The sequence below is a fragment of the Pimephales promelas genome, chromosome 15 (assembly GCF_988280905.1).
Source record: "Pimephales promelas chromosome 15, fPimPro1.hap1.1, whole genome shotgun sequence".
NCBI lineage: Eukaryota > Metazoa > Chordata > Actinopteri > Cypriniformes > Leuciscidae > Pimephales > Pimephales promelas.
Window position 1 is genome coordinate 23,848,433 of NC_142783.1, and position 19,531 is coordinate 23,867,963.

Genomic DNA, 19,531 nt, shown 5'->3' on the forward strand with positions numbered 1-19,531 from the left:
AACCTCTCCAGAGAAACAATATAGTCTCTCTAAAGCTTTTTTGTTCTCCTCTGTCCTTCCTCTTTTTAGTTTTTACTCTTTGAACTTCATTAAATTGACTCTCCTTTTTTTTTTACACCTGAATCGGAGCACAAATTTATAATAGGAAATGGGTTCCTTAAAGTTCCTTAAACGTTGACTTGTTTGCATGTATCGCCTCAGATCATTTGCGTTTGAATAGCGTGCACTCTCTGTGGGCGTGATCAAATTTAAAGATAATGAGCTGAAATGAGAATGACTGAAATCTCTCTCTTTTCATATCGATTACATAAACAGAGAATATTTGTTTTGTTATGAATTAGGACACATTCAACTGTATATTTTTTTTCATATTTCTTAAGTCTGTATGACCAAAAATTATTTTAAGTCTATTTTGCTGCTATGTGAAAAAAAAATCTAGCTTGTCTCGCCGGTGCAATAGCCGACCCCCGGGAGTTGATGCGAAACTAAATGAGCTGTGAACTTTTGATCAAAAATTACAAGGTCATTAAAAATGAAGCATTCGTGAATGAATTGTTAACAATAAGATTTTCATTTAGTACCAATTTTTTTAGAAGTTTTCAAGGTTTCATGACACATAAAGCATTTACATTAATGCAATAGTTAAACGAGAACGCTTGCAAAACTTTATTAACAATTAACATTTGATTCTTAGGAATATCTTGTGTTAGTTTAGTTGTTTTGCCAACAGCATGTGCCAAGAAAATGAATGTGAACTGTTAGAATCTTCCTAAATGTTCATTCTAGGGATGCTCATTTTGGTTCATTTTCCCGACCGATAACCGCCACTCGTTATCCGAGGATTAACCACCGGGTTAAACTGTTTAACTGGTAGTATTAATTGGTCAAAATGTATATTCTTGGTTAAAGGTTAAACAGTCAATATGAGCATCTCTAGTTTATTCAAAAGATCTTCCTTGAATCACTCTCCTGCCCATGTTGGTAGTTTGAGCTTTTTTCCGGTCAATTTTCCACTCCTGTGGAACAGGACCCTGTAAACTACTCCTCCCAGGACAGCTGTTCAAGACTGTAGCTTAAGTTCTGCTCTGGTTGATATGAACAGTATTTATAGGGTCCTGGGATTATTTCCAGCCAGGCTGCCCGACTGCCAGTGGAATCGTGCTTTGCATGGTTTATTTTGCTCTCTTGTTTTTGATGCACACACAGTCAGTGTGACAGTTCGGACCATATGCATATGCTCAAGGTTTACAAACCCACCCGCATCTTCTGACGAGCTGCTTCTGGATTCATTCTTGTACTTTTATAGGTCTGTCATCACATGCGTCTCCTATCACATGTGTGTCGCCCCTCCACTGGTTTCGTATGTCAGTAAACAGAATCTTTGCCCTCTTCAGAGCCTTTCGAGTTGTTCTACTTGTCCTGCGCTACCCGCCCCTCACCCACCTTTAGAGGACATGGTATTGACCTTGATCCCTGATGGGCGGGGGTGGGTGTTTACAGTCCATGCCTTTGCTCTAATTCGAGCTGAAGGGCTATCTCCAAACATGGATCCCAAAACATTTTGTGTTCACTTTGAGAATAGTCCAGTAACTTTTGCTTTTAAAGAGTACAAATTCACAACCGCTAAGGGGTGCTAAACTGTTCAATGTAGGCAGGGCCACTTTTTCTAAAAGGGCTACAACTCTTGAATAGAATGAGATATTTTCACCAAACTCAGTTCAGGTGTATCGGCTCAATCTTTTGTCACAGTAAAGAAATAGTTTGTCACAGTAAGAAACATTTGAGTTTGTTTTTGTAATTGCATTTTGTCATGGTTTGAATTTGTCAACAAAATGTGTGTGAAAATCGCTAGGAGACGCATTTAGTAATCATCATTTATTTCAAATTTCTGTAATTTTGTCAATTCATCACTTCATTTCTATTGAAGCTTCAGTTGACAACTGTGCCACATAATTCATGTGAAACCTGATAATGTTGTTATAAAGAGGAGACTCTCACTAAGGGTTTTAATACTTATCATTTATTTCAAATAGCTGTATCTTTAACTGTGTGTGTGCATTCTCCATCGTGAATGTGTTATGGTTGTCATCCCTAATTTTTGAGTCAACCTAGACCTAAGTAGCACCCATGTCATATAGGCTGTAAACCTCTTGAACCTTGATAATTGCTGCTCGATAATTGAGATATTATCAATAATATCTATCATGAATTCTTTTGGCCATGACAATTGTGTAATACAAATTTTATATTGTGGCAACCCTAATGCACACATTCACAGTGTATTGTACATTAATCATTGCCATAGCAACCGTATCCATGGCAGTGCCTAGGAAAGCGGTGTCATAGGCACTCGACTGGGTCTCAGTCTGTGTATTAGTAAGCGTGTCAGGTGGACCCTTCTCCTCCCCGCTGAGATCCACCACTCTGTGGTCGTTTGTGAAGCAGGCATGCTAATTGAGGTGTCTGACTGAGCAATGATGTGAAAGCATCATTGGAAATATTGGGGGAGGGACATATGTCGACAACGTACATTTAATCAATGTGAACAAGAGCCGTTTAGGGCCGGTCAAGTGGTCTTTAAACGACTTCCCTTGGAATTCTGTCTTTGTATTTCTAATCGTTTCATGCATAAGAGGCGTCCAATGGAAATTGGATCTTCTTTTAAAATAAAATATTTTTAACATTGCTCCATCCAACTTTTAAATTCTTTATCGTGGACATTTTTATTTTATTTATTTAGATATATTTTAGCTATGTCAGAGCTCCAGACTGTGACCAAATGGTCGCATTTTATGACCAAAATTTGAGAGTGTGCGACTGAATTTTACATAAACGATGTTTATAGGCTATTAATATACATTTCACTACTTTTGTTTTTAAATTAATATTAAGACATTATGAATGATAATAACTAAAGTTAATTTAATCTACACCCTAAATTAAGCTTAGTGAGCCCCAGTGCTACCACTTTTTTTTTTTTTTTTTTTTTTTGTAGAACTCATTTTGAGTTTGCATTTGTGGTGAAGCTGCCCTCAAATTTGAGTCTGAAGCCTTTTGAACTTAAAATAAATCTGCATATCGTAATGTCTGTACGCTAAGTCTATTTATTATTAAAGAATTTGTCAGTATTACGGTTATTTTGGGGGAAATTTGAATAATTGCTTTGCAAGCTAATTTAAGGTGTGCCGCTAAATTTTCTGCTTGTGCTCCTAAAATTGTCAGTCAGGGGCAACAGCACTCCTAGTAAAAAAAGTTAGTCTGTAGCCCTGTATGTTATAGTTTTGAAAGGTGTAAGGTGTTGAAAGCTTGGGTGGTGGGTAATTGTCAGCTTTGAAATTTTTTTTGGAACACTATAGCACCTCCAACTGTTCAGACAGCTCTACTGTAGCATAATGGCTTTCTTTTGAGGTTCAGCTGTTAACCCTGGCCAATCAAACGGTCATGCACACCAACTGCAGACCATTTTAAATGATCACCAGGAGAATTGTGCTCAGAGCCTCATTGCTTTGCCCGTTCCACTTAAAATTGAAATATTTTTGGTCTTCACTTAGATCAGTGCATTAGTCTGTAATGGACTTACACTGATCAAAAAACTAGCTTTTTATGTATAACCTGTACATTTTTAGACACTGAATTTGGCTAATATGCAGAGATTTGGATTAATATTCTATTAGGGATGCTACGATCAGAGTTTTTGCAGCCAATAACGATTACAGAATAGGGCTGCAACTAACGACTATTTTAATAGTCGTCTAGTCACCGACTATTGAAACGATTAGTCGACTAATCGGATAATTATTACATTTTGCTAAAATTTAGCATGAATTGCTTTAATTCTGTGGAGAATGATAGTAAACACAAGAAAGAAGGGGGTACTTCAATGAAAAATGCATATTTTATTGAACTTTGCTGCTGATAGGCCGATTCATACTAAAAGTAATAAAAATGCCCCGTCTAAAACCAATTAGGTTCTTGGTCAGTATAGACATAAATATATAAATAGAGAAACTCTATCATTTTTTTAAAGGCCAGGCACATTTGTTTTACAAGAAAAAATAAATTAAAATCAAGTAAACATTTTCTTCCTGTAGCTAAACCAGGGGCAGGCACATTAGCAGCAATAAAACAGTAAACAAAAATATTAAGTGCATTTTGTGAGATACATTCAGTGGTCAATCTGTAGCAAAATAACTTTACTACTCGTGATCCAAAACAAAACGTATTGACTTCCATGTTATTTGCCCTATTTTCCGCACTTTAAGGCGCACCTTCAATGAATGACCAATTTTAGAACATTTTTCATATATAGGGTGCACCGGATTATGAGGCGCATAAGATACTGCAGTCACACGTTTGACTGGGTTTGCGACTTTGCGTTATGCATCAACTAGATGTGCTAAAGGGAATGTAGTGCGCGGGACCAGAGCTGGTGAGGCGTTTATTAGTGTGAGCGCGCTGGGGCGTGCACGTAACTTTCGCAGCCTGACTCCTATATTGCGGTGGCTCGTCAGCAACAGCTGGCTGTTATGAATGAGAGTGAGACAACCCGGTTACTATGAACGGGGAGCGCTTTATGAACGTTCTGTGATGCGCGAGTAGCGCCGGGGACAGTGTGTCTGTTAAGAGTGAGCGCTCGTGACGTGAGCGGGAGACACACATAACCTGATTTATACGAGTTTGAACTGGCCGTGTGACAAAGCACAGCAGGCATAAGATGGACACGAGCCCAAGTTCGCGGGCGAATTTAATAACGCGGGGCGTTGTTAACTAATTGGTCCATATATAAGAAGATCCGGATTATAAGGCACACTGTCGTTTTTTGAGAAGATTAAAGGCTTTTAAATTCGCCTTATATTGCGGAAAATACAGTAAGTCTTACCGAGGCGAGTCAAACTCCGTTTTTTTCAACTGTCCGACGTGCTTTCTCTTTAAATGTTCGTGCATCACCGAGGTGCTGCCGTGATAGCAAGGACTACTTTGCTTGATACAGGTAACCTTTTTATTCACCTTATCCAGGCTAAAATGCTCTCAAACTTTAGATGTTTTGGTATGTGCAGCTGCTGCGTTGGACACTGCCATTTCTGTATGGTATCGCTCAGCAGAGAAGCGAATGTGCTCGGTCGAAAAAAAAAAACATGTCTGGCGACAATTCGACAATGAAATTCATTGTCGACTATTTCTATTATCGATTTTTGTCGACAACGTCGACGAATCGTTGCAGCCCTATTACAGAACGATCGGCCGATCCTGACCATTCAAGCTTTATTTAAATAATGACTAAGCTCTCTGTTGAATGTCTTTTTTTTTTTTTTTTTTTTAGAAAGCTAAAATCATGTGTAATTTACAGTAATACTATTTTTACTATTTTTAATTGCTGCTCGCAAAACTTAGTGTGTTCTGAACAACATTATAATAATATACTAAAAATTAGTAGAAAGACTTCTAAGTTCCAGAATTTTTAGTCATTTTTCTGGTGAAATTGCATGTGGCGCAATTGACTAATTGTTGCACTGACTAATTGTGAAAGTGGTGGTGGTAAATATTCTACTCAGATTCCCAGTTTGTGGTGCTCTGGGTAATCTTCAACTCTCTTGGGTAGTCTTTAACTCGCTGTGAGGCTGCATTAGAGTGAGCCTGAGGCCTGTCATCAATGGCAAGAAAGTGTCGCAATCTCTCACACTTGACTCTTAAGTTTGATGTCCTGTAAAAAAAAAAAAAAAAGTATAAAAATCCTGTCATCACAGCTGCTCTCTCTCTCTCTCACTTTCACTCTCACTTTCACTCACTCACTCATCGTCTATGTTTCTCAGGAGGAGCAGAACAGAGGGAAGCCGAACTGGGAGCACCTAAATGAAGAGCTGCATGTGCTGATCACAGTGGAGGACACGCAGACTCGTGCCGAGATCAAGATGAGAAGAGCGGTCGAAGAGGTCAAGAAGCTGCTGGTGCCTGCAGTAAGTTGCAAACACGTTTATACTTCCCGATCGTACTTGTGGTAGTGAAAGTGAAATGTTACCAATGTTTTGACCTCTGAGATCATCTCCACGGATCTGCCCAAGGCTTGTGATTTGATGTTATGCAACACTGTTGAATCTGGCAACATGCTCTATCTTGCTTTGTTTTCTGGGTGTGATGCCTTTGTGCATATGGGGTAGATTTTAATTCCACCCTTGACCCTGGCTTCAGTCTTCTAGATTTGATATTTTTATCTCAGGCTCCCAACAGAGAACAAATGGTGCTCTGCAACCTGCTTCCCACATATTTCCGCCCCATTCCACCTTTCTATTCTCCACTCCTCCAACAGTTTCCGCAGGGGGTGGGAGTGCTTAAGTCAGGGTCTCTGGCTCCAGGCTGTTTTTCCTGCAGTGAACAGAATGGCTGGACAGCTGCAAGAGCCTGTTTCCTATCAGGCAACATGGTGGAAAGGCTTTGACCCGCTGAAACATGGCCAGAAGCCATGTGCCGTTCCACCCAGCCATGTGCTTCTCACTTCATTTCAGAGTGGGACAGAGTCCTGGACGTTCTCTGACTGCTCTTAGGCATTGGTTGTCTCCTGTTTCTTTTTGCAGGTTTTTTTTTCCATCTCTCTCTTGGCCAGAAAATCCAAATTTTGCCCCTTTTATTGGGGATTTTTTTTTTCCTCTATGCTCATATCTCTTGTTCCGTTTCAGCGGGGAGGCCTTAAACCTTCCACACAAATGCACAGAAGTACACACACGCGCACATGCTAGTCAGGAAGAAAACAAACATACACGACTGGCTGAGTGTGTGTGTGAGTCATTCTGTACTGTGTGTGGGTGGGATATGAGTAAATGGCTACATGCTCTCCAAATTTTCACACTGACCCTATGAACCCCTGAGATCAAAGTAATCTTCACTGTGTATTATCGCTTTTTTGCCATAAACACACAAATATCAATGCTCAGGATCTCTGGAGGGGACCGTATTTGCTCTCTACTCCTGTATTTCATTCAATGTTACCCAACACTCTTGGTATTTTATACAAAACTAATATCTTTTTTTAGAACAGATTTTTATAGCATAGGTCTAACATATTGTACTTTTTTTTTTTTTTGACCAAATGACAGGCAATGTGGTTCAGTAGTGTTTTGAGCCCCACCGACTTCAATTGTGAACAAAAACATTTTGAGCCATAATTCTAAAAGCCTCACAAATACATGAAAATGAGTATTTAATTTGATGTTACCATGGCAACACTATTTACAATATTAAGAGTACTTTTTCAGTTTTGTATCAGCCGTGTCTTGAAGTTGACAACAAGTTTGAAGCAGTTTGTGCAAATGTAAGATGATGATTTCTAAGTTTTTGTAAGTGACACTTCCTGCTGCATTATGACCGTGACTTGCAGTAGTCACGACCATGTGATCATTTAATGGAGGTAAGCAAATGATGGCAGAATTTATTTTTTTGGCTGATCTGTCAGTCCATACAGATAAAGTTCTTCTTAAACATGCTTTTTTCTGCTGGCTCTCTGTGTGGCGGATTGACTATTACCCTTTATCATGCCAAGCTAAACTGGATTAAATGACAAACCGTCCATCTCAGCCCATGCAGTCTTAATGAAGGATATCTTTGGCTCATTTAGAGGCATGAAATTGCCTTGTTAAATACATCATAAAACATACTGGGTCACAGTCTGTTTCCTCTCGACTCTATTCGTTTTGCCATTTTGGAAAGGATTTGATTGGTTAAAGCAGAGAGAATGGGGGCAGTTGCATTTCAGAGCTCTCATAGAGAGACTCTCTACTTTATAAACATCTGCTATATTGATTTTAACCTACCTTGAGAGGCAGCTAGCACATTACCACATGAATTTGTAATCCTGGCTTGAGCCCTGAAGAGTTGCCACAGTCGAACGGTTCCCGCTCGCAGAGACCCAAATTGAAATTTTCAGCCTTGCTTAAAGAATCAGTTCCTCACAGCATTTGAATGATCGTCAGACTCTGAGAGAGTGCATGAACGGCGGCTGTGCGTGCACACACAGCCTCAGAGGCCAGGGTTAGAAGGGGGTGATTGAGAGATTCGGCTCAAAGGCCCTGTGAACTTTTCAACTCCCAGCGAGAGACAGAGGAAGGGAGAGACACAGAGAGATTTGAGTCGAAGGTGGGCTGGTAATGAAGGTAGTAGCGAGTGAGAGGATTAAGGCAGGAATGTAATGGAAGGAAAAAGATAAAGATCGTGCCACACTTTTATATGTGGATCGCTTCCCACAGTTCTTCCACTCCAGTCTCACTTGTCTTTTCACTTACCCATCACATCACACACAGCCTTTCTGCTGTCGTTCAGGTACCCACCAGCCTGCTTTCCACTTAGACTGACTGAGTGCTGGTGATATGTTTATTTCACATTGCAGTTATTTTATTAATATATCATATATGTGAACTGATGGATCTTGTTCATAGGGGTGCACAATATATTGGTATCCACATCAGTTAATATCCATTTTTTTGTTTGTTTTGGTTGTTTTTAATATTTGTATTATCAACATTTAAAATGATTTAATGGTAATTTAGTGTTTTATTTAATTACTTTTGTTTTAGTATTTCTATTAATTTTAGAATATTGTGTTAGAATAACAATGTCATTTAGTAGTCAGAATTTGAATATCTCTTCTTGTGTACATTTTTCAATCATTTATTTATTGAAAGGTCTATTACTGTTGCATCACTGTTTTCTATGGGTTTCTTCGGTTTTGCTGTTTTCTATGGGTTTCTTCATTTTAGACTAGTTGATCAGCACACATTATTTTGCAATGCAATATTAATTATGAATAAAAATATATTGCAGTGCAAGTGAAATTTAGGATTTGGGTCGAATTTACAAGTCAAAACTAGAATTATGAAGATAGGCATGTGTTTTTCTGTGTCTTGCATTCTCATAAAATAATGACACAAATATGACAACTCGTCACTTTGTGTCAGAAATTAGCGGAGGATAAACTCGCCTTTGCGTATCTGTCCCAGGGAAAAAAGTTAAGGCTCATGGTCTTTTTTCATCACCCCTGCATCAGGTCTACAAATCCAAATCTTTTTGAGTTTGACTTGGAGCGTAAAATGAAGATTTAGTGCTTCACAAATTCAGTTTTATCTGGTTTCGTACATTTACAGCTCATGAAATGATCAGTAACTTTAGAAGACAAGCGGTTCATGTGAGAGAACAAGGAATAGGAGGGCTGATGATTCCTTCTAAGATAACAGTTCAAATTTATGATGATGTGAGAATTGTGGAACAAATCACTCTCTGCAAGCTATGTGATACTAGTACTCTACTGCTAAACAGAAATGGAGGACGGTGGAGACAAATGCAGGTGTGGAATATGGACACAGATTAAACACTGATAGCTGTAGCTTGTTAGGTAAAACCCTCTGTTAAGTTGCATCGGTGATCTTATCTTTCAAATTGCATTTGCTAATTTTCATTTAAATTTGTTCGTTGTATTAGTAGATCTAATCGGTGTACTTTTAATGTACTTAATGTTTCCAAGCATCACCCTTTCCTGTATGCTAATTTATCCTGCAATCGTTTCTGTCTCTAAATTTGTAGACTTGGGTGCTTACTTTCCCAGTTTGCAAAGCTGCACGGATTATAGCAACTGCGCTTACAAAGCAGCTCTAATTTCGAGCAGATTCGATGACGAGCAGATGCCACAAACAGAGATCCCTTGTAGTCCAGGGACGCATCTACATATCTGATCCCTGTTAATTTAATTTACTGGTTTATACTTGAGCCCATTTGGAGATGATCGGAGAGAATGAAACCGTGTGATTCCTTCCTACAAAGTAATTAGCCACTCAAATGTGTTAAAATCCTGACAAATTGGTTTTCTCGTTAGGGGTGCTAAACCCGGGAGAGCAGCCGCCCATGGTGGGTGTTGTGGATTTAGCTTTTTAGACGATGCAATGTGTCAAAGTTACCATTAGAGATTCTGTGCTACTAGGTGACATTGCTCATTTCCCCTCAAGGTGCGTGTTTGAGAGAGAATCTTTCTAGCATACAGCAGAAGCCCCTAAATAGCCCCTCGCTGCGAACTGTGCGCTATAGACACAGAGCCATTCTTTAGCATGTCTGCTCCCAGTTGGTATTGGTGCACTAGGGAATGATGGGAAATAGAAGCTCACACCTATGACATCTCATTAAGAATCTAGGCCAATATGTGTCCGTTCGCTTTACCTCTGCTAATTAAAATGGCATGTCAAAATATTTTTCTGGGTTATTTTAGTGTCAGCATGCTGGGTCAACAGGAGTGAGCAAAAGTTTAACCCTTTCACACGCAAGTTTAAAATACTCTAGCGGACCTTATTATTTCCATGTTATGCGTCATGCTTGTAATGGTACCCCGCAGCCACAATAGCTCTGTATTTAAAAAAAATAATAATAATAATATACATATATACTGTATATAAAATAAATGTAAAGCAAATAGAAAAAAATACAGCTCAATTTTGGCTGCGGGGCCCCATGACAATCACTTAAATAGCAATGAAGATTACCTTTTAATTGTCATTTAAGTGAAATGACTGAACTTTACTGAAGTATACAAGCTTGATAAAAATGATCATTCTAGAATAAAATTTCAAATGGCACTTAGAGGCTTTTGCATCTGAACTCTTCATACAGTATATATAAACATAAACTTGTAAGCTATGTCTACAACTTCCTGATATTCTAATTCTCTAATATGTCTAAGTGAATGTGTTTACTAATAGTTTTTTTATGGATGCCCCTGGTTATAAAGAACATGTGATCTCTTTTGTGTTCGGTGTTTGTCAGGGAGGAACTTCCTGCTAGATTGTGACATCTGTAGTAACAGTTTTGCCTCCAGAGCTCAGTGGCTTTGAAACTTTACGTGGGTATGTATAGTAGATGTAGCCCAACAGTCTGGCCCTTTCCTTTATTCCTTCCTTTTTTTATAGCTTTCCTTTTTTTAACACATTGTTTTAACTCTGCTTGCGCTTGTAGGCAGAAATCGACTAGAAAACCGACTTGCTGTTCCCTGTGTCCTCCATGATGCTTCCAATATCTTAAAAAGCCACAAAGGACGCAGGAGGGAAGTGAGAAAGAAGAGGAATGGGGAGCTTTGCTCACACAATGCTCCCAGCATCTTTCTGTGAATGGGCTCGTCCTTGCCTGTAACAAAGTGACTGGGTTAGCAGTGTTTGCACTATAGCCTGAAGCCCTATTCCCTTCTCTTGTCTCTTCCTTTCTCACATACACCCACTCTCTCTCACACTGTCTCTCTTGGCACATCTTTCATCCCGTAGACTCCAATAACCATAGCATTCAGTGCCTCTGCCAAGCACAATGAGTCCTGATCTAGAGAGGTTTCAAGCCTCTCTGAGTTGTCATGGGTGCTTTGCATTTGTAATCTTTTCCCAATTCAGGAACGCAGTTAATTTCACACCATACACCTGGTTATAGACCTCTCACTCACTCTTAGGCTCAGAGGAAAGGCGAGGGAGAGACAGATGGTGTATAATATACGACAGGCGCCGTGGTCTGTGGGGCGTAACGTCCTCGTCAGCCAAATTCTTGCCGTCAGCTCGCGGGCTGCGTAGCTTGTGGTACTCTGCCTGACACGACAACTGTTGTGGGCAGCCAGCTCTTCGTGATCAATAAACACCTTTTCTTGGGCATGCATAATAACTCTCACCTCCAATCAGACCCATCTGACAGCCCAGTACAAAATGCAGTCTGGCTGCTTGCCAGTGAGAATGCATTTCCATTTTTGGTTTATAATTAATAACTTATTTATTTTTGCTCTGTTTTGAGCATCTACTAATGGCAGTGTTGTGCTAATTTCATGTAATGTAAAGAATATTTCACCCTGAAAAAGAATTTCCTTATTTATATGTTGTTCCGAACCCATATGTCTGTCAGTGGGGTCCAATTGTTTGGAGAGAACTATCGCTTTAAGCAAGCAGCTGCATTTTTTTTTTTTACTTTAGAATGGCTGGAATGTAACCGTACTGTACAGGATTCAATACCAGATCTTAGAGGACAAAAAACAGGAAAAAAATGATAGTGAATGCAACCACCTGTGACTACAGCCTCCTAAAATGCGTGCAAGTTGCCCTGCAGGTCAGTGCAACCCGTCTGAGAGTGCTCTTGTGTCCCTGTTTTCAGAGCATGTGTCGCATCAGATCAGACTCAAGCCCCAGCTGCAGGGTCTAGAGCATAGGATCACGGGTAATGGGAACAATCCTCTGCCGTGAGCTTGTAAAAGCCCCGTGTGCTGCCTCTGTGACGTGGCTTGTAGATAGCAGAAGCGACATCATCGCTCGTTGCTTCTCCTTGCAATAAGTGTTACAAGCAGAACAAGGGGTCAAGGGACTTGATACTGTAGAAATACTAGACATGCTTAAAGCACAGTGTTGTATTTTGCAATTAGGGATTCACACAATAGTTATTTCATTGTTTGTTATTAGAAATTATATTTTGTTGTATTAGTCAAAATTGTGTTGGTCAGTATCGGATCTGTATCAACCGATATTGGTTATGTAATTGTGTATGCTAATTTAGCTATTTTTCACATTCAGATTGCAGTTGGGTCGTCTAACAATCACTTAAAATTACCCTTTAAAACTAGGAATTTTATTTAAAACTAAAATGTCATCTTTTTCAAATCTCAAAATGAATGTTTATTTTTCTTATTTTTCTCATGTTTTATTTTTCTTTATTTTTCTAAATTCACTTGTATTGTTAATTATTTATTTAGCTTTTTTACCCGCCATTATATGAAAATCACTATCTACAGTATATCACACTATGTGATATCATAATCTGCTTTGGCCAGATTTTCATTTTATTTTTAGTGTACACTTTGCCTTAGATACTGAACCAAACTGCAGTGTCCTCTTATAACTGACCATGTGTTAGTCCAGAGTTATTTTGAGAAAGTGGTCAAATGGGATATTCCTTAGAGATTTTTTTTTCTTGGAGCGCTGGCAAACTTTTTATTTTTTATTTTACAATATCTGATGGTGTCGATTTGGTAGCTGGTCCTGGCCATGTGGATCGTTTCAGAACTAGAGGCCCAAGAGGTTGAGATTGTTAACATTCTGTTCTAGTCCTGCTTTATAGTATGCACTCCCTCTTTATCTGCTTCCGTAAACTAGCTATCTTCTTCTATGTGTTGTGGTCTTCTTGGTTGGAGCCATGGTTTGCACCCTGGGCTTACTGACCACCAGAACCGCAACAGAGAAATGCTTCTCTTGGGGTCTGTATGCTAATCCGTCCTTTGCTGGCAGTAGTTTCAAACGCTCCGTTGGACTGGCAGTTCGTCAGACTCACTGAACAGAATGGAAACCGCAGACCCAGAATAGACTGGGATTTTACTTTGTGCCTATTTTCACCTGAGCACCTGCCATTTTAAAGGTCCAAATTCAAGCAGCAATGTGCGAAGTGAACCACTTCTCACAGTGCAATGGGATTTGTCTTTTAATTTTCAGCTTTAAAGTGATTTTCCTGGCTTAACAAGTGTCACTACAAATGAAACGGCAGTTGCATAGAAAGAATACTGGCGTTTATTTACTGTCTAAAAAATCACATTTCACTTCACATTATTTTAGATGCTCTCATCTGGTGCTGAGCTGTTTTGTGCTCGAAAAATAGTCTAATGTTAATCGCCTTTCTGAAGTGTAAATGAAAAACTGATGCTAAAGAGAGTGTTTCATTTAACTCTTTTTGACTGTTCTATTAGAGCGTCATTTTATGAAACTGATGCATTATTTACAAAGACAGGCATCATTTTTGTGCTTTTGGGTTAATGCCACTTATCTCGGCTAGTGAACATGCAGTCTCGTTAAGTTGTTCTCTCTGGGATTTCAATTGCCCATTTTCAATGGCCCTGTAAAGTGCTCCAACAGTGACCCTGAGGGCCTCCCAGTTATCGGCTAACTATGCATTTCAGAGCACACTGTGCTGCATAGCAGTGTTCAACAGTATAATTCAGCTGGAATAGAAATGGTGCTACCATTTTCAGTTTTCTCCCAGGTTTAGTTCAACAGGAAATTTATATTAAAAGAAAAAGTTAATTCTATGTGCATCAAAGTAAATACTGTACCAAACAACTCTGTTTCAGCTAGCATGACCTAGTCCTTTAGCCTGCACTTATGTCATCCGAAAATTAGCTGTACCTTCCCTGAAAAAAAAAAATAACCCTTTATCGGTTATCAGCAATAATGTAAAAAAAAAAAAAAATATCAGCTTATTGGGGTCAGAAGTAAAGTTGTATTTTATTTTATTATTGGTGCATCCATAATTAGCCTAATGCTGCCATCCCAACCCTTCCCTTACCTTTTTTTTAGTCTTCATTTCCATACAGTGTGAAAGACCTCTGACCGTGAAGGATGATATTTCAGCAATAACGGACTGTAGGTTTGACGACATCTGCATTTTATTGAGTAGGTTGCTGAGATGACAACTTAAGATGACCCTGGACAAAGAATCTGGATGGGTGTTGGTTTGCAACCATAACTTATTCCAGAAAGAGGCCCAAAGTCAGCTTGTGACTTTGAAAAGTTGGAGTCCATCCGGATTCCCCAAGCTCTCCTTCCTGTAACAAGCTATCTGGATAAATAACATAAACCTCTTAGTTTGTAGCCCACCTCTTGAGGTTAGTCCAGCCCCTGACTCTTCTGAAAGCAGTTGCCTGTAATCTCTTCTGGTTCCCATAAAAGACCCCCTGTGGATATCAGTCCAACTGCATTTCCTTTGAACAAGCTACTAATCCTTTTACTTTGGGGAGAATAGCTGCTGACTGAAACGCCAGTGTTTGCACTCTAGTCTAGTTATGGGGATGTTTTTGTGCCCCCTTTGGCTTTCTGCACTCCCAACCTTGTTACATGGTGGCTGGGCTAATTATCTGCTCATTCAGAGTCAGAAGAGGCCAGGGACCAGTAGGATCAGTCCTGGCATCTAGAGAATCCTCTCAAACCAATGTCATGGAGAGAGCCAGGAATGATTCCTTTCATCTTCTCGCACTGTTTTCGGGGGGAGAATAGGATTGTGTTGGGGCATACATTAGCACTTGTAGACAATACCAAAATTTGGTTGCATGTTTAGCATTTTGTCCCTCTTATCTTTGGCCACAGGACAAGTAGCCGGTCTGTTTTTTTATTTATTTTATTATTATTATTGTTAATACAGAAGCTTTTGGTTGCAATTTGGCCCAATATGTCTCCATTACTCTTTAGCCCCTTTCACACATTCCGGAAAATACACGGATAAACATTTGTCCCGGGATTGTTTGATTTCGGTTCATACACACTGCCAGTGATTTGCCGGGATCTGTGAGTGTGTTCACACAGAACCCGTAAATATCCCGGAAAGACGCATGACGTCAGGATGAGACGTGTAATGTACGCGTCGAAAACATGTGCATGCGCATTCCGTTCCACAAACCTGGTTAACGATCTCATCTTCAGCACGGTTAGTGAGGAGTATGACACACCCCTTATGGTATTGGTCCTGGCTTTTGTTCACACAGCGCGCGTTCCGAGACTGATTCCGGCAATGTTACTAGGTCCCCGACCCAGCATCGATGCCGGTATCAATCCCGGGTCGTGTTTGCGTCCACACAGAAGGCGTTCTTGCAATTTACCGGCAATTTCTCGGGATCAACGCACTGTGTGAAAGGGGCTTTTGTTTATAATTTCCCATTGTGACTCCTGAAGTCAGCAGAACATGCCATCAAGATTGTGTGTGTATTCAGTTACTTTCAAATGCAATATGTTTTCCAATTTTGCTCAAGCAAAACATCTTTTCACGCAGCATGCATTAGTATATTAGGCTCTGTGCCTTCTGCTTGCTAATATATTGGCCCTGACCCACAGAGCAGTTTGGCCATCACAGTAGAGACCTTGACTGCGCTGGCCAACACTTTTAATATTGTATATTCGCTTTGCAGCTGCTATCCTTGACTGTGAAGTAACCTCTTCTGGGCCGTCAGGGAGCACTGTTTTCAAATTAGCCTCAATGTGGTCCATCAGTCCACACTGCATGTTCAAGGGGCTGTCATTAGAGTTCTGCTTTTATTAGGATTTGCAGATTTATTTATTCAGGCCCTTTTTCCTCCGCTGATTCATTCCTCCCATTTGCCCCTGATGAACACAAGGTTAAGGGGGTTGTAAAGCGGACGAGGCTGGGTCACAGTCCAGAGCTGACAGCACAGGCGGCACAGAGCACGCGGATCAGCTTTGACTCTCAAATCTCAGAATCTGATGCAAATCCGGCAGTATTTAAACCTCCAGATCAGCCTTTCCAAATCCTTTCAAGATATTCTCGGCTCGATTGGGTGGCATTAAAGGATCATAGGAGCAGAACAAAACATCGTCTGGCAGCGAGAGAGAGAGAGAGAGAAATAGGAAGAGGGGAGGGAAAATTAGAAAGCGAGAGAGAGAAGAGGGCGAGTCAGCTGAAGGTTTTACAATGTGTTGCACCAATGGAAATCATGGATCATTTTAATGCTCCCTCTGTTTTTGCACCCCTCCCTCCTCATCTTCTGTTGTGCTTTATTTTGTTTGTTCGTTCACTCTGATCTCTTTCCTCACAGCCCTCTCTGGTGAAATCCAGCGTAATCCCGTATGGGTGCCTATGTAAACATCTGTGCAGCATTTTAAATACAGCTATCACACTCCAACCTGGCCTACATTTCATATGGTGGTCATTTCACAGACCTTTATATTCGAAGCAATGTATATGACGCACATTGTGCGTCTTGCTTTAGGGGAAGACTTCTCAAGATAAAACTTGCAACCTTTTGCATTTTCAGCCTAGTATTACAACTGATTAGATGTAATACAAATAGATTCACTGTGAGAATGCTTGTTTGATGCATTTAATCCCCTCATTTTAATCACCATCCATTGCTTTTATGTGTGGATCCGAATTCCCAAATTCTTGAGATATTGTGATATTTTTTGAAGGTGGCATTATTGATCACTGAATAATAGTAAAGGCATTAAAGCCTTAGGTTTTATTTTTGTTTATTTATGTATTTAAAGCAATGTATGCTTTTTTTTTTTAAACTTTTGTCACTGTACATTTAGGATATTGTTTTTTTTAGCTTTTCAGTGAAAGTTCCCAATGAAGTACATTATTCAATTACCATCACAAACGAGGAACGCATCTGTGCTTTACTCTACCAAACTTTAAACCCTCTCTTCCATTAAGAAACAAAATAAAGGAAAACATTAGTAGTTTTACTCTGAAAACTGGTTTAGTTCCACTCAAGCTAACTGTCTGAGTGTATGCAGGGCATTACCTCCATGCAGTTGACGGCAGAAGGGTGCTATAACGGCTTGTCATGCACAGTAATTTCTCATCACTGACTGACTGCTGAAGTTCATACTGAAGCTCATGCTGAAGCTTTCACAACACAGTCAGGATTTTTGAAATTATTTCTAAGGTGGATAAAACCGTCTCAATCATGTAGATTTGTTGAATATTTGGTGGTGAGGGTGGAGTTGACAGATATTTTGTAGGCAACTTTGCTGGAAGTGACTGAAAGGTAATGCTAATAATCCTAGAGAAATTATAGAGCTTTCTCTTGCAACTTAAATATTTCGCTGGTCTACTTTTCTTATCGGGTGGGCAATTTTAGTTAAATATGACCTTGAATTGTATTGCAACTTAAAATGAAACATCTGTAAAGACCTGGCTCTGTGTATGAAATGTTTCATTCGAATATAATTTAAGCATGCAAGATTTTCAGCTTGATATGAACACTTGCTGGTGGACACCACAGATCTACCGTTTTGGACTGAAAAAGCAAATGGCCTCAGAATTGGCTGTAAACGATTTATTATGAAGAGGAAATGCTGTAGTTCTGTGCATGTAGCAAAATTGATGTGCTCACAAGCTCTGCTTTCACAGTCTACTGTTCCCTGTCCTCCCCCACGGCCAATGAGGGCCGCTTCACTCCGCTGCCCTTACAAATAGACCCCATTGATTGAATCTGATTCCTGTGGATAGAGCAGGATTATTGAGCGGCCTTCCCTGATGTCTCACACCCAGAGTGTGTGTGGAAACGTTCTCTCGGTGTCAGCTTTTGTTGCTTAAATCAGAGGGATGTCTCCCCAGAGCCTCCCCCTTCTGATGACACACAGCTCTCTGGAATGCACACTTCCTTTATTTTACTTCCTCCCTCCCCTCCCTCGCCTGTAATAATTTCTTTTCTTTCTTTTTTACAAACATCCTGTGAATGCCTGTATTTCGAGAGGAAGAATCAGAGAAAGAGGGTGTTGTAACTCCTATATCTGAGGAGCAGCGTCATCAGCTTTTGAAGGAAGTCTCTGCTCCAGTAACCCCTGTCATCGCAGACCTGTGGGGAGTTACACTTACTGACCAGAGGCACTGCAGCCTCATTAAATGCGCTGCAGAATGAGCCAGAAACAAAGTCTTAGTTTGTGGGACGAGAGAAAATCGACTCCATCTGCTTTTACGGTCAGCACTGAGATGTTGTTATTTGGATTTAGAGCTGAGCCAACAACACAAAGTCCTGCTTCAGCAGAAACGAAAGCGTGATTGTTTATGGTGTTTTGGGGCTTTTTTGACTCGTTTATCCTCTTCCTCACCTCTCTTATGGAGCTTTTCCATTACCAGTACCAGCTCGACTCGGCTCGCTTTTCACTCCGTTTTCCATTGCAGACAGTAGCGCCACAAATAGTACCCGGTCATCATAGTGACGCCTTTCGTTCCTCGCTGCCCTATCAAGCTCTCGCTGGATCCTCTCTTCGGCAACCAAACAAAGGAAAGTCTGCGCCTTCTCGTTTGACCACTGTGTATTTTTCTGAGTTGACATAATAATAATAGTAGTAGTAAGTTTAGAAACTATCTCTGGCCAAACCATTTAAAAATGGCGGGGATATTCTGGATACTCCATCTGGTGCGTGCAATGATGACGCAGTGAATGGTGACTTCTCTCTGACTAACCAGCAGTCGGCATTGTTTTCACGTCACATTTTAGTACCGGCTTAGCTCGCTCAGAACCTCGCCGGAGGTGATACTAAAAAAAGTACCCGAAAAGCAGGTACGGTGGAAAACCAAACGAAAGCGAGCCGATAGGGTGATAGGGTAAACTAGATATTTTGCCCACTAACTACTTTTGTTTTTTGTGGAAAGTCTAGAAAAACATGGGCAAGTAAATTACACACTTTTGGCGCTTATCGTATCTATCGGTGTGGCTCTGTACTGGGGGTTCACCCTCATTGGCTGAGGACCTGTGTGCATGCTTGTACAGGAAACACTGGAGCAGATCTTTTCCCTTGTTGAATGGCAAACTCTTTGTCAGTTCAGACAGTATTAGAGCAGCTGTGCCGAAACTCTGATCTGCTGGCCAGTGTAGGAGCGAACAGACATCATTTGTAAGGCAGAGGAAGGATGTTTGACAGGAATGCTGCTCGGTCATTGATCACTTTCAATGTGTGCATGTCTGTTCATTTTCACTGTGTATGATAGGCTAGTGGTAGAGGATTTGATCTGCTCTCACAAAATTTACAGGACTAATGTT

The 19,531-nt window shown here is 40.2% G+C and overlaps 1 protein-coding gene across 4 annotated transcripts in view; it reads left to right on the forward strand.

The window, feature by feature from the left end:
- The window catches only part of qkia (QKI, KH domain containing, RNA binding a), an 86,277-nt gene that overhangs the window by 58,435 nt on the left and 8,311 nt on the right, over positions 1-19,531 (forward strand). For all 4 annotated transcript variants that reach the window (XM_039681099.2, XM_039680839.2, XM_039681009.2 and 1 more), the window contains exon 4: positions 5,811-5,954. In XM_039681099.2, coding sequence (XP_039537033.1) covers positions 5,811-5,954 — 144 coding nt within the window. The remainder of the gene's footprint in view (positions 1-5,810; positions 5,955-19,531) is intronic.